This window comes from Elaeis guineensis, chromosome 4 (genome assembly GCF_000442705.2).
Source record: "Elaeis guineensis isolate ETL-2024a chromosome 4, EG11, whole genome shotgun sequence".
Lineage (NCBI taxonomy): Eukaryota > Viridiplantae > Streptophyta > Magnoliopsida > Arecales > Arecaceae > Elaeis > Elaeis guineensis.
In genome coordinates this window covers 23755676-23768732 of record NC_025996.2, presented here as the reverse complement: position 1 = coordinate 23768732, position 13057 = coordinate 23755676, and the positions used below count along the sequence as shown (strand labels likewise).

Genomic DNA, 13057 nt, shown 5'->3' with positions numbered 1-13057 from the left:
CTGTTGTTTCATGGGTTCAGCCCAAGAGGGATTTCCCACTTACGCCAAATGGCCCAATTGTAACTATTTTGCTTGTAGAGTTTCATACTAGGATAGAGAGTTCTGGCTGCCAAAGCCAGAGAGTCCTGCGTTTTTTCATGATTCTTAAGAAGGGATTTGAAAACTTGTAGCCATTATTCTGATTTTATAGTGGATTTTTTTACTCCGAATTTCATATGGTTTTTCCTTGATTGGTTTTCCAAAAAAAAATCTTGGTATTCTTGTTTTGGCTCTTAAGAGTGTTTGGTGATATCCCTCTTTAGATCGTTGTGGTGCTTTATTTTGTTTTCCTGCATTATTTTTTGTGAAAATAACTCCTATAGATGGTTGAAAATTGTTCCCATCATTGCCAACTCATTATTTTCTAAAATTGTGTGGGATTTTAGTAGTTGGCAAATTTACTTCCACTGAAACAGTTGGAATAAGCACAACTTTTTCTGCAGTCATATATTTGATATATTTCTTTGTACATGTATACACGTGTGTTATGTATACATGTGTCTTTATGTATGTATGTATGTGTGTGTGTGTGCATGCATGAGTAGGGATGAGATCAGCAGCGCATGCTACATTGAAGAAGCAGAGTATCAACCACTACCAATACAATTAAATTAGTCATCATCTGTGGCTTTTGAGTTTATCATTTGGATTTTTTCCTTTTATTTTGAGAGAGAAAGGGAAGGAGACCTGTTCCCACTAAAACTATCTAGCTCCAAATACTTAACGATGAACTATGTATGATCCAACCCGAAACCTCTTGTTGCTATGCGGAGAGTTATAACCATCGGTGCATTTGTTCATCAACAAGGGAAAAAAACACTGGTGCATTTGAAAAATCTAGATATTGAAAAAACCTGGCTTTTTTTTTGGGGGGGGGGGGGGGCGTAAAGGAAAAAATCTGGCTGATTAACCACTGACCTGCCATATATCAACAAACAAGCAAACAAACTTTGTATGAAATGGTCAGAGCCAGAACGGCAAATCGAAATCCTTGTACTGGAAGACAATAAGATACTTCACTCATGATTATCTCTTAGATTATTGCTTTGAAGAGTTGCTGCTGTTTTGGTTTGGTGAGTTCGAATCGTACTGAGAATGGACCGAGGGAGCAAGTTTGAAGTCATGGGTGGATACTGAAGTTTTCGTGCAAGTAAGACCGATTCAGATCTTCCATCTTTGCTCGTGGACTTATTCAATCCCAGTTGAGACGTGGATGGCTTCTCTCTATATTGCTTTTAGAACCATCCAGCTTACATAATTTTATGTTATTTTCTTATGGACTAGTTTGATGTGGAAGTCTACCAACAATCTTGCTTAGATCTCCAAGCAATGACTTTTTAGGAAGGTGATCCATGGTTTAGACTTCGAAAGCAAACCAATGCAATTTCTAGCACCTGCCCAGCTACATGAATACCCTTCCCCATCCAGTCCCGAATGCAGCTCACCAACATTTTACTTTGTGATTTCCTTAATTTAATAAACTTATCTCAGACCACATCGACGGATCACATGGAGTTCCACAATGATGACTTGAATTTTGATGAACGCATTGGATCAAGCGTTTGATTTTGTGATATATATATATATATATATATATATATATATATATATATATATATATATATATAATATTAGTACTTCTTTATAATATTTTATTATATGATGTATTTAAAATATTATAAAATTATTATTTTTTATAATTTATTTTATTATTTTTTAAAAAATAATATTTTATTATTTTTAATTATTCTTTTTCCTCACCGTCTATCTCTCCACCGTTGTTTATCTTTTCGCCGTCCGCCTTCCCGTCATTGACCTCCCTACCGCTGCATGTCATCTCCTTCCTTCTCTACCCACCTCTCCAGCATTTAAACTCACTGCCGCACGCCACCCCCCATCCTTCTTCTTCGCCCACTTCTTTGCCGTTCAGACCTGCCGCCACAACCACTCCCTTCTTTTTCCTTCACCCATCTCCTTATCGATTGTGCCTGCCACTCATCTCTTCACCGCCGCACATCGCCCCCTTTCTCCTCCGCCGCCCATATCTCCATTGCTCGATTTCTCATCGCCACATGCCGCCCCCTTCATCTTTTCTTGCCCACAACTCCGCTGTTCATTTTCTCATCCGCACCGCCTCCATTCCCCTTCCTTCTCCGCCCATCTCTTTGTCGCCCCCTCCCCCCTCCTCCTCTATTATTCGCCTTTCCGCAGTCATATACTATCCCTTCTTCCTTCTCTACTGTTCGGGCCTGCCACTTATCTCTTTACAACATGACAACTCCTGTAAGAAAGGAGCAGTACTCTATCGGAAAGAGAGAAAGATAATTCCAAAATGCCCCATTAGCTTTTTGATTTGCAGATTGTATATAAAATTTGAGTTATTTATTACACCAATCATCTACATGGCCAATTTAAAGTAATTGTTGATGAATAGACCAGTGCCGTCCATTGAAAAATGAATGGTTAAAAAATAATCAACAATAAAATAACTAAAAGAAATTTTGGAGTGCGGTAGCAAAAATCCTTCTGATTTGCTTTAATTACATTAAGTTATGCCTGGGCCAGAGTAGTATTACTTGTAAGGAATTTAATCTTTAATGTACTTTGGGGCCCTAGTTTTATAATATCTGTTACTTTTAGCTATTAAGTATTCTAATGTGGTAGGGGTGTTGGATGTACATTTCTGGGCATACAAGCAAACCTGATACATTTGTACATGCACGTGCTGGCATGTGCAGCGGAAGAAGCAGGCATGTTGTAAACCCATTTGAGGAGAATTTGTACGGTGGAAGACTGACGATGCCAATGAACTGAATGCTTACAAAGAAATAGTACGGAGGACACTTTCAAAGGGTCTTAACTTGGTAATCCAGTGCAAAGGCATACGAAAGTGGGTTTTAAACTTGCTTAATGGATCATTTGATACACAAGACTATCTTTTGAACTAGCAAGTTATTGAATCTATTCCATTGACAACAACTTCAAGCCGAGGCACGAACCTAGAGTCAAATGTTTCTATCCTTTCATTCGTAACAATTCTCTGCCAGGTGTCCCTAACTGATGTTGTTTCACTCCTTGTCTGATGACATGTGAAAGTTCCCTCAGGAAGAGCAGTGGTTTGAAGGATCTGAAAATTTTGAATGGATGCTTGTGGTTTTGTGCGAGAGAGGTGGAAAGAATTTACTGACTTCATGATTAGTAAGATCACTATAGAGCTTACTTCACTTATTGACTATTTAAGTACGTACAGAAACATATTTTAGTAGAAATTTTTCTTTCCCTAACCCAATAAGTATATTGAAACATTTTTTAATCAAAAAACCAACTTGATATTTTTATTAGCAAAAATCCAGCTTGTCTTGATGTTGTGAATTGGACATAGATTTGCATGACTAGATATCCGACATATTCCTCCGTATGTACCCGACTGCAACCTTCGACTCTAGAAGCACTTGGCGATATTATGCCCCAATCAAAACATGCAAATCTCAACTTGCATTCTCCGGAATTATCCACATATCCAATTGGTATATATCTCTACTTTACTAAAACTGAATGGACGCGTTTGGATGCGTTGGGATGGACATCTTCTTGTCCAAACAGCAATTAAATGATAGGGAGTACGAGAAAATTTTAAGCAACGAAACATAAGAATTTTTGAACTGATATCCAACTTGACATTTTTATTAGCAAAGATCCAGCATATCTTGATGTTGTAAACGATTGGACATAGATGTGCACGACTTGAGATGTCCGACGTAATCCTCAGCATGTACCAGATTGCAACCTTTGACTCTAGAAACACTTTGCTATATCATGCCCCAATCAAAACATGCAAATCTCAATGTGCAATCTCTGGAATTATCCATCTTCAATTGGTATATATTTTATTGTTATGATGCAGAAGGGAAGGTATTATTACTCCCGCATTGATTGTGAATCATGGAGATCCTGACTTATATGGGATGAGATACTCTTTTTTCCATGAGATGCATTTTGAAAGATAAAACTATGAGACTTTGTATCATAGTGACTAAAGATCGAAGTGGACAATATCCTCACGTATGCAAAAGTGGAGATCGATCCACTCCAGCTACAAGCCTTTGATCGCAAACTCACTTTACTAAAACTGGATGGATGGATAGATGTGTCGGGACAATTAAATGATAGGGGGAGTATAAGAAAATTTTAAGCAACAAAACATAACCCCAATCAAAACATGTAACTCTCAACTTGCAATCTCTGGAATTATCCATCTCCAATTGGTATATATATCTACTTTACTAAAACTGGATGGATGCATTAGAACGCGTTGGGATGGGAATCTTCATGTCCAATCATCAATTAAATGATAGAGAGTATCTTACCAAACCAAAAAAATGATAGGGAGGGCAAGGAAATTTTAAGCAATGAAACAATACTCTCCTTGCTAATATACTGCTTGATGAAGTTAAATTTAGAGAATATCTAGCAAACTGTCCGCAAGATCCTAGAATCCAGATGATAGATTTATATGAACAATTTTTTTCCAAATCAAGAAAATACATCAAGCATAATAGTTACTTCAAAAAACTTATGTGAGAAATAATAAAACGAACTGGTTTTGCCATGAAATGGAGAAATGCTTCCACTTCTACATATGCAACATTTTTCTGCTTTTTTTTTGAGAAAACATATGAAATAATGTTGGGGTTTTCATAGTTCCAGATTGAGCACGCATGATTCGTAGTCAATAATACCATCAAAAACATTATGATATCCTGAAAGAAGGTAGGCGTTAAGGATCTGTCATTCAGATTGTACACTGCCATGATGACAATAGACTTCTTCAGCATCTAACAAAGAACTCAACAGTAAGCAGGCATGGTTTAGCATTCCCCTAATTATCCATTGCCATGAAATTGAGCCCATTCCTAAATTCTGTGGTAACACCTATGGAGCGTAAGCAAGCATTCGACAAGATGAAATTTTGGATTCTTGGAGCAAGATGGCAATGAGCCAATGACTACTTCCATCAATTGATTAACAATTAGAGCCGCAGAATCGGGATAGAAAAGTTTTACTGCAGTTACTCATTTAAGAATAACGAACGACCTAAGATGAGTACTTTTCCACAACCATTAGAATAGTCGTTTAGCACCCAGAACCAACACCGCGCTTGAGCTCAGAGAAATTTTGGCATCAGTTGACGTGTGAGGCCACTTTACCCTTCTCCGGTACTCCAAGCACAGTTCTCACCACTTCATTCCTCACCTCCACACGACGATCACATTCGGTGAGTTCATGACCCACACCATCAACATGCAACAGAATCCCGAGCCACGTTGCTCATAGGTGGACTCCATTGCCATAAAACAAAGTCCATCCACAGTTAGCTAGGTTGCTGGAACCCTTGAGAAAGGCCATGCAAGAAATCATGGGAACGGGATATCGCATCAAAGCAGAATCTCCCGCTAAGGAAGCACGTCTTCCCCACCAATTAGTCGGAAATACGGATGATAATTGTAGCCCATCCACTGGATATCTAATCCGACCCCATTAATAGGATGGGTGCTAATTAAGCCAATAAAAATTCGATGTGCATATAAGTTCTAAATAAAATATGTAGATTCGAATCAGATATGGATAATTGTACGTTTCTTTCTGAATCTGATTTGATATAATTTTAATTTAAATATTTTTTTAAAAAAATTATAATTATTTTTAAATATTTATCAGATGAGTTTTTTATCCGATCTACCCTCGTTTATTTTATCTATCGGATCCGATAAGATTCACACCATCTATTTTACTTAACTTGATCCGATCCGAAACAAATAAAGAATGGATATGGATATTAAATTTTGAATTATGCGATGGATACGGATATTGGCCATTCTAATACATATCATATCCATTGTCATTTCTACTTAAAAGAAGGCAAAAGTCCAGGCAGCGATGTATAAGAGGCAGTTGCCAAAATTCTATTAAATCTAATTTGATACATTCAATCTGTCCAACGACGGTTGTGATCAGAGATGACTTATAAAAGGTCAAACCAGGTCTCATGTTCACTAATAACCTTATATACACGCAAAGCATGCAGGTCGTTGATGCCTCCCCTTTCATCAACACGCGTACATGCTTCAACCAGATGAACTAGTCATGATAGGGATAGAGAGGTTGGGTCCCCCAGGAAATTAATCGTTATGCACCAAGGGGAGGAACCCATCCTTCAGTGTTTTTCATAGGCAACCACAGCTTCATGGGTTCATCATTCTTACATTTATAGCACCGCTGTGATCATGTCTGACATGGAATACAACCCGTCAACATAACGCGGATTTAATGGCCACAGGGACCCCAGATTGGCAATACGGTTCCAACACCCATAGAAGCAATAACTTCAATAAACAATGGAATCCATGCGCGCGCATATATATATATATATATATATTCCACAACCTCTTCTTCTCACAACCCACCTCATCAAACCAGCTTGCTAGAAGAGGTTCAATTGACGATGATGCTCTCTTTCACATAATCACGTGCAAAGCAGGTGGGCTTGTCAGGGAGGATAAAAGGTTCTTTCCTCAATTAATAAGTAGTTTGGTAGTCTATAATTTTTCATGCACAAACTCTTTTGGGATTTGTTTTAGCTTGTCAAAAAAAATAGATATCAGATATTTAATAGTAGAAAAATAGGATGGAATGATTGATATTAAGAGTCAGAGAACAAAGAATAATATCAAATGAAGAGGAAAAAGGAAAGGCGATCTCCTGACAATACTTCAATCCTCTATTTATGCGTTGAGCATTGCGCTCCACAAATCGTCCAGGGGATCTATTAACCGGACTTGCACCCAAGAGTACATGAAGATAGAAGAACGGAAAGCTCAATAAATTTTAGTAATTTCCATATCACTTTTTGGAATGATATGGTCATTTATCAAATATTTGCACACCGAACAATAGGAACTGGTTGAGAATACACACAACCCAGCACAATATATTTAAAATTTGAAAATTTTTGAAAAAAAGAAAATAAAAAACTAAAGGCAGAATAAACCTGCCTACCCATCACATTTCCCTCAGGTTTGTTCCTTTCACAAGAGAACTTGATATTTCTTGAGTGCTTTTTTTTTTTTTTTTTCTTTTTAAACTTTTATCTTTTCCATCTTTATCATGAGTTCTTCTTCACAATTTTTTTTTGGACTCTCTTCGAACACATTCTCAGCGTCTTGTGTTCTTCCATATCTCCTCAAGCTCTCGGGCAAAAGCCTTCTGCCGGCCAACGACAATGGTGATGTGATCCTCGTTTTCAACAATCTTGACATGAGCTCGAGGAATCTTGCACTGGACATCATAACTACAACTAAGTGGAAGCACCTCGTCGTTCCTCCCATGGATCACTGTCACATCGCAGCTAAGCTGATCTCTCACTGCATCAAGATAACCATCAAGTTTACCAGCACTTCCACATATGATGTTGTGTAGCGTGTGCCATGCAGCATTATGGGTGTGGCAGAAGAAGCCTTCCATCAAGAAGGTCCTAATCCTGTTGCCAATCATAAACGAAACATAAATAGGTAGCAAAGCCCATAGAACTCAGTATCTAGGAAATTCTGAGGACTCATGTCCATTGTCTAAGCCAATTGCAAGTGAAATTGGATGAATAGAGAGTTGGTATGGGTGGAGTGCCGATTTGAAATATGAGCCGTATGGTGAGATGGTGAACCACCCGACAGCACTTGTGGGAACTCCTTGGTGGCCCACCATCCGAAAGGCCCCACAAAGCGAGAAAATTTATTAAGTTCTAGCTGGCAACATAAAGAACTGCGTACTTTGAGAGTTATTACACGGTAGACCCGAGTTTCGCAGCGTTTGACAAGCTTAGACTTTGCAGCCACCACCGCTCAGCGAGTTCAATTGCTTGCAGATTGCAGCTTAAAGTGCATATATCCCGTATAAAATAACTATTCCCATGAATAGGTTATAACTTCTAATTAGGCTTCAAGAAAATGGTGGTCTCTCAGATCTGACATCATATATGGTTATTCTAGCTGACCTAATTTCTGCTTACCCTACCAAATTCCCATCCATTCTCATCCCTTGTAAATTTGAAAAATATTAAGAATTAGATTCTTGGGATTGTTGGCCAGTGGAATATAAATTAAGTGCGTTAATTCTCACCGGTCATGGGAATTAATTCAGGAGGTTGGGTCAATATCTAAGTATCTGAACGGTATTACAGAGTGCGAACCTGTTGCGGGTGACGAACTTGAAGGCTATCTCCCACAGCCGGTGGTTCTTACACACCAGCAGGCACACCGTCCGGCTGATGTGCTCGTACCAGCACGCCACCGACGCCCCGAACGCTAGCGCCGGCCACACCCGCCGCGGCGCCACCCGCCGCAGCACGAACTGCGTCCCTTTCTCCCCCTTGGGCACCGGAAAGTAAGGCTGGCACCATCCAAACAAGCCTTAATTTTAACCCGTAGAAATCAAAACAAACCACAACTTAAAAGCACGGAAAGAAACGGAAGGAAATGGATGGTGTTCGACGTTATGTACCGGGGCGAGGAGGGTGAGGGATTTGACCGCGCCGGGGTACTTGACGGCGAGGGCGAGGGCGAGGATGGAGCCGAGGGAGTGGGCGACAATGTGGAAGGACCGGACCTTGTAGCGCTCCAGCACCGAACGCTCGATCATCTCCACGTGCTCTCTTAACGTGTACAGCGAGTCAGCCGGCTTGGGGCTCCGCCCGAACCCCAGCAGGTCCACCGCGATCAGCCGGTACCGCTCCCTCGCCTCGTCGGAGAAGTTCGGGAACACCGTCTCCGTCCAGAACGCCGACGACGATATGAACCCGTGTATGAACAGCACGTCCTCCTCCGCCACCCCTCCATCTATCCACGCCGCACGCAAGCATGACATATTACTCCAGTTCTAAATCCTGCATTATGTTTTACTCGAGGATAGTTTCCTAGCTAGTGGTTACCTTTGGGGCCGTCGGCGTGGGCGTAGAGAAGGGAGTCGTGGGAGCCGGAGGGGGAGCTCCAGGAGGTGCAAGTCGGGCAGTCGCAGTCGGACCACCGTGGCACGGGGTACGACGTGTGGCCGCCGATCTTTCCCTGGAGCATCTGGATTATGGTGGAGTTGATGGTGAACGTCGTGGTGTTCGACGACGCAGATCTAACACCGGCTGCGCCCCGTAAGGCCGCCACAGGACGCCGGTTTCTTCCTCGCTCCATTTTAATCCGTCGGAGCTCGCGCACCGTCGTCCGGGAGACCTCGGAGACGAGGGACGGCCGGGAGAATAAGGTGTCGGAGATGTCCTCCAGCTGGAGCTTGGTGGAGGAGAGGCGAACTACCTTCGAGCCGCCATTCTCCGACACGAGAATCTGGCCGCTGCCGTTGATCATGTCCCTGGGGGAGGAGGAGCAGTAGCAGGGCTTCCACTCGGCCTCCATGGCGTAGTCCACCACCTTATAAACGAGACACAGCATTACATCAAGCAAATCCAAAATGGTGAACACGACGAAGCTCACGACGTCGTTCACCACTCGACCGACCAGCGCCACCGCCGATCTCGCCGCCCACGCACCTCCCATTTTTGTCAGCGCAAGAAGAAAGTAGTACCACTTACTCCAAGCTAGGCTCTGGGTTTATTAATAATAATAATAATAAGAGAATGAGAAGGAAAAGCTTTAGGCTTCTTTGTGAGGCTAGCTTTTGCTTGCTAGTATTGCATAAATGTGGGAGAACTGTTGGTTGGGTATCCTTTTGTGGCTTCTTAGGTGGAGGGATGGCAACCTCCACAAGGAGAAAGTGGTGGGTGATGGTTATTCCCCGAGCGAGAGAGTGTTTGGGGTAAGCCACAATAAAATCGGGCGGTGGAGAGCCAGCAGGGCCCGGGGGGGGGTGGTGTTCAGGAAAAGGGGAAAGGAAACGGGATAGGGGGGGTTGAGGAGGACCTTACCATAGGCGGGGGTGGGATTAAGGGCAAGGGAAGGGGTGGGGTGGAGAGGCAAATGAATTGATGGTTTCATTAAAATTGTTTGTTGAGGGGAAAAAGGGGTAGGTGGTAGTTGGAACTCCCCGGCTAACGCTTACCTTCGAGCACCACGGGGTGCCCTTTTATAAGCATCGGCACGTGCGTCGCACATGATTGCCGGGAAGAGGCTGGCCTGAAATCCAAGGCACTTCGACGCTTGATTTGATTACGTTTCTTTTAATTAAAGCTGCTCTCATCACAATTCACACATGAAAAGGCAGCTATTACAAGAAAAAGAAAAGAAAAAAAAGTTTCCCGCAAGGATGGAAGAACCCGAAGGATGCGGTCATATCAGCCAGCGTGGTTAGTTTGTGTTCAAAATCTAAATTGAAATGAAATTTAAATGTAAAAAAAATAAAATTTAAAAAAATTAAAATATTTTTATTTTTTTTTTATAACCGAAATAGAAATATTGATACAGAATCCAACTCTCTATATCAAACAAGCCCGGAATTACCGTAAGAGATGTAAAGAAAAAAAAGTCATGAACCTATACCCTTGTTTCTTTTGATAATAAACCTATATCTTTATTATTAAAAAAATAAAATGAAAGTGAAGCTATATCAATCACCTTCTTATTGATTATCTTCTCTTAGGAATTGATGATAGAGTGATTACGCACATTAGAAGCTTTACCAGATAGCTTTTAATTATAATTCTTTTTGCTATTATCTATATCCCTTGATTCAGTGATCCGTTAGAAAATGGATATTAAATTAAGAATGGGGATCTGGATTAGAGGATATTCTGGTACTAAATTACTCCAACGCCAACTCCTACGAGGTTAGCTACATCAGGTCTAGTCTCGTTAGCAGGTTACGTTTGGATTCCTAACATTTGGTGGTAGTTTCACATGCACCATATGTTATCTGTCTAACCAAAATAGCTAATAACTTTACAAATGAAGACTGAAAACTAGTAGCCATCCAGACTTTGTATAAAATGTCAGTCATGTGAATCAGCTTTTTTTTTAATCAAAACTTCTATACTGTTCTCTGCGTTGCTTATGGACTATTAACTTTTCTTTTTTTTATGCTTTAAATTTCATAAAATGGGATGCTAAACTCAAATTTAACATGAAGAATTGTTAAAATGACTTTCATATTAATATTATCTAATGGATTGGATGAATTGTATTTAACAAAAGGTAAGATGTGTTAGTAATTAACAAAAACTACTGCAAATATACATTATCGTGTGCTCATACTTTCCCATGTTTTATATATATTTCCAATTATCCTTCAAAAATTCCATCTAAGGTGTGATTATAAATGCTTTTTATTTATTTCATTTTATTTTTTTGATTAAGCTCCAAAGGGCATGGGTTCATGGCAAACATGATTAATAGGAGCCAAAAGGCATAAAGAGTACACACAAACAAATCATAAGAATATTGTCCTAGAAAAATAGAATTAAACATGCAAAAGGAAACAAAAAACCTAATTAGACATGCATCAATACATCACATGTATAGAAGCGCACGTCCAACCATTAAACAAATGCCAAACCAACAAGTTCATTACAGCAGCATATGCTGAAGTTGCTCCATTTTACTGCATGCTCTTAGTCTTATCAAAATGATTGGTGGTTGCCCACTGTTAAAAAATGAAAAAAAAAAAAAAAATAATAGACCCATCATGAATAAATAAAAATTGGTGCTAAAATATATTCTCGGGATTGAATTGAGATTGGTAGCAGTCAGGTCATTTTAAGTTGCCAAACTAAACAAGTGTGAGGGCACGCATGCATGAGAGGTGCCTTCCCAGTTCGCTCGATCGGTGATCATTTTGTTGGCATAGTTCCTGTTCAATATGAGTACCTATGAGTGTTACTTGTTGGTGTAAATTTAAAATATCTCTAATTCTAAACGAGAAAATCACAGGACGACGAGATACCAATCAATGAGTCCTGTCTGTTTTTTTTTTTTTTTCCTTTCTTCTTCTCTCCTTTTATTTTTAAGTTTTTTTTTTTTAATTTTTTACAATCTTTAGGCTTTAATAAAATCATGCGTAATGGTTTCTTTTTTACCGTTTTGCTCAAAAAAGAATAAAGAATAAAAAGCTATCATGATGCTCCGCAATTCAGATTGGTAGGAAGGAGTACATCTGTCAGAGCCAGTGGAGTCGCAATATTGGTTGGGTATTGGTATGCAATCTAGTCCAATATATCTATCAAATACATTTAAATTAAAAAAATACAATTATCAAAAATAATTGGGTTGATCAGTGTGGAAAACATACTACAGGACCTCATTTAATTATCAAAAACTTTTCTAAAATGCTAGCTAGTATTTCACATTACATTAGAAGATTAATGCTTTGTATTGCCAACCTCTCGTGATTCACAAGCTCATGAATCACACTAATCATCTTTGACTTATTCTTATTTCATTTTCACTGATGCAACATTTGCAATAAATTAGTTGAAGTAATGGTTGCAATATTGGTTGGGTGTTGGTATGCGATCTAGTCTAATCTATCAAATATAATTAAATAAAAAAAATTATCAAAAATAATTGGTTGAACAGCATGGAAAACATACCACAAGACCTAATTTAATTACCAAAAACTTTTCTAAAAGTAGCTAGTGTTTCACATTGCTCAGAAGATTAATGCTTTGTATTGCCAACCTCTCATGATTCACAAGCTCATGAATCACACTTACCATCTCATGCTATACGATATTGACTTATTCTTATTTCATTTTCACTGATGCAACATTTGCAATAAATTAGTTGAAGTAATGGCTGTGATTAGAGCAATTACTTTTTTAGAAAAAAAAAGTTGTAGAAATATAAGATCATTGACTGTCATGGAAACACAATGAAAAAACTTTCATGTACATGGCGAGAAATTGTTGTTGTTTCGCTTTCGCACATGCAAAGCCAACAGTTTAGAAGAAACAAGTTATCGGAAGAAGAATATATGGTATAACTGTCAATACACACACACACACACACACACACATATATATATATAATAT

At 39.5% G+C, this 13057-nt stretch overlaps 1 protein-coding gene across 1 annotated transcript; it reads right to left on the bottom strand.

Annotated features, from left to right (window-relative positions):
• Nucleotides 1-6989: 6989 nt before the first annotated feature.
• Nucleotides 6990-9864, bottom strand: LOC140850992 (probable lysophospholipase BODYGUARD 3). Its single transcript, XM_073255868.1, has 4 exons — nt 9020-9864; nt 8593-8927; nt 8282-8481; nt 6990-7576 (listed from the first exon to the last, which is right to left on the bottom strand). Exons 1-4 carry the CDS (start codon nt 9630-9632, stop codon nt 7252-7254), a joined length of 1473 nt encoding a protein of 490 aa, XP_073111969.1. The 5' UTR covers nt 9633-9864; the 3' UTR covers nt 6990-7251.
• Between the last annotated feature and the right edge of the window lie 3193 nt (nt 9865-13057).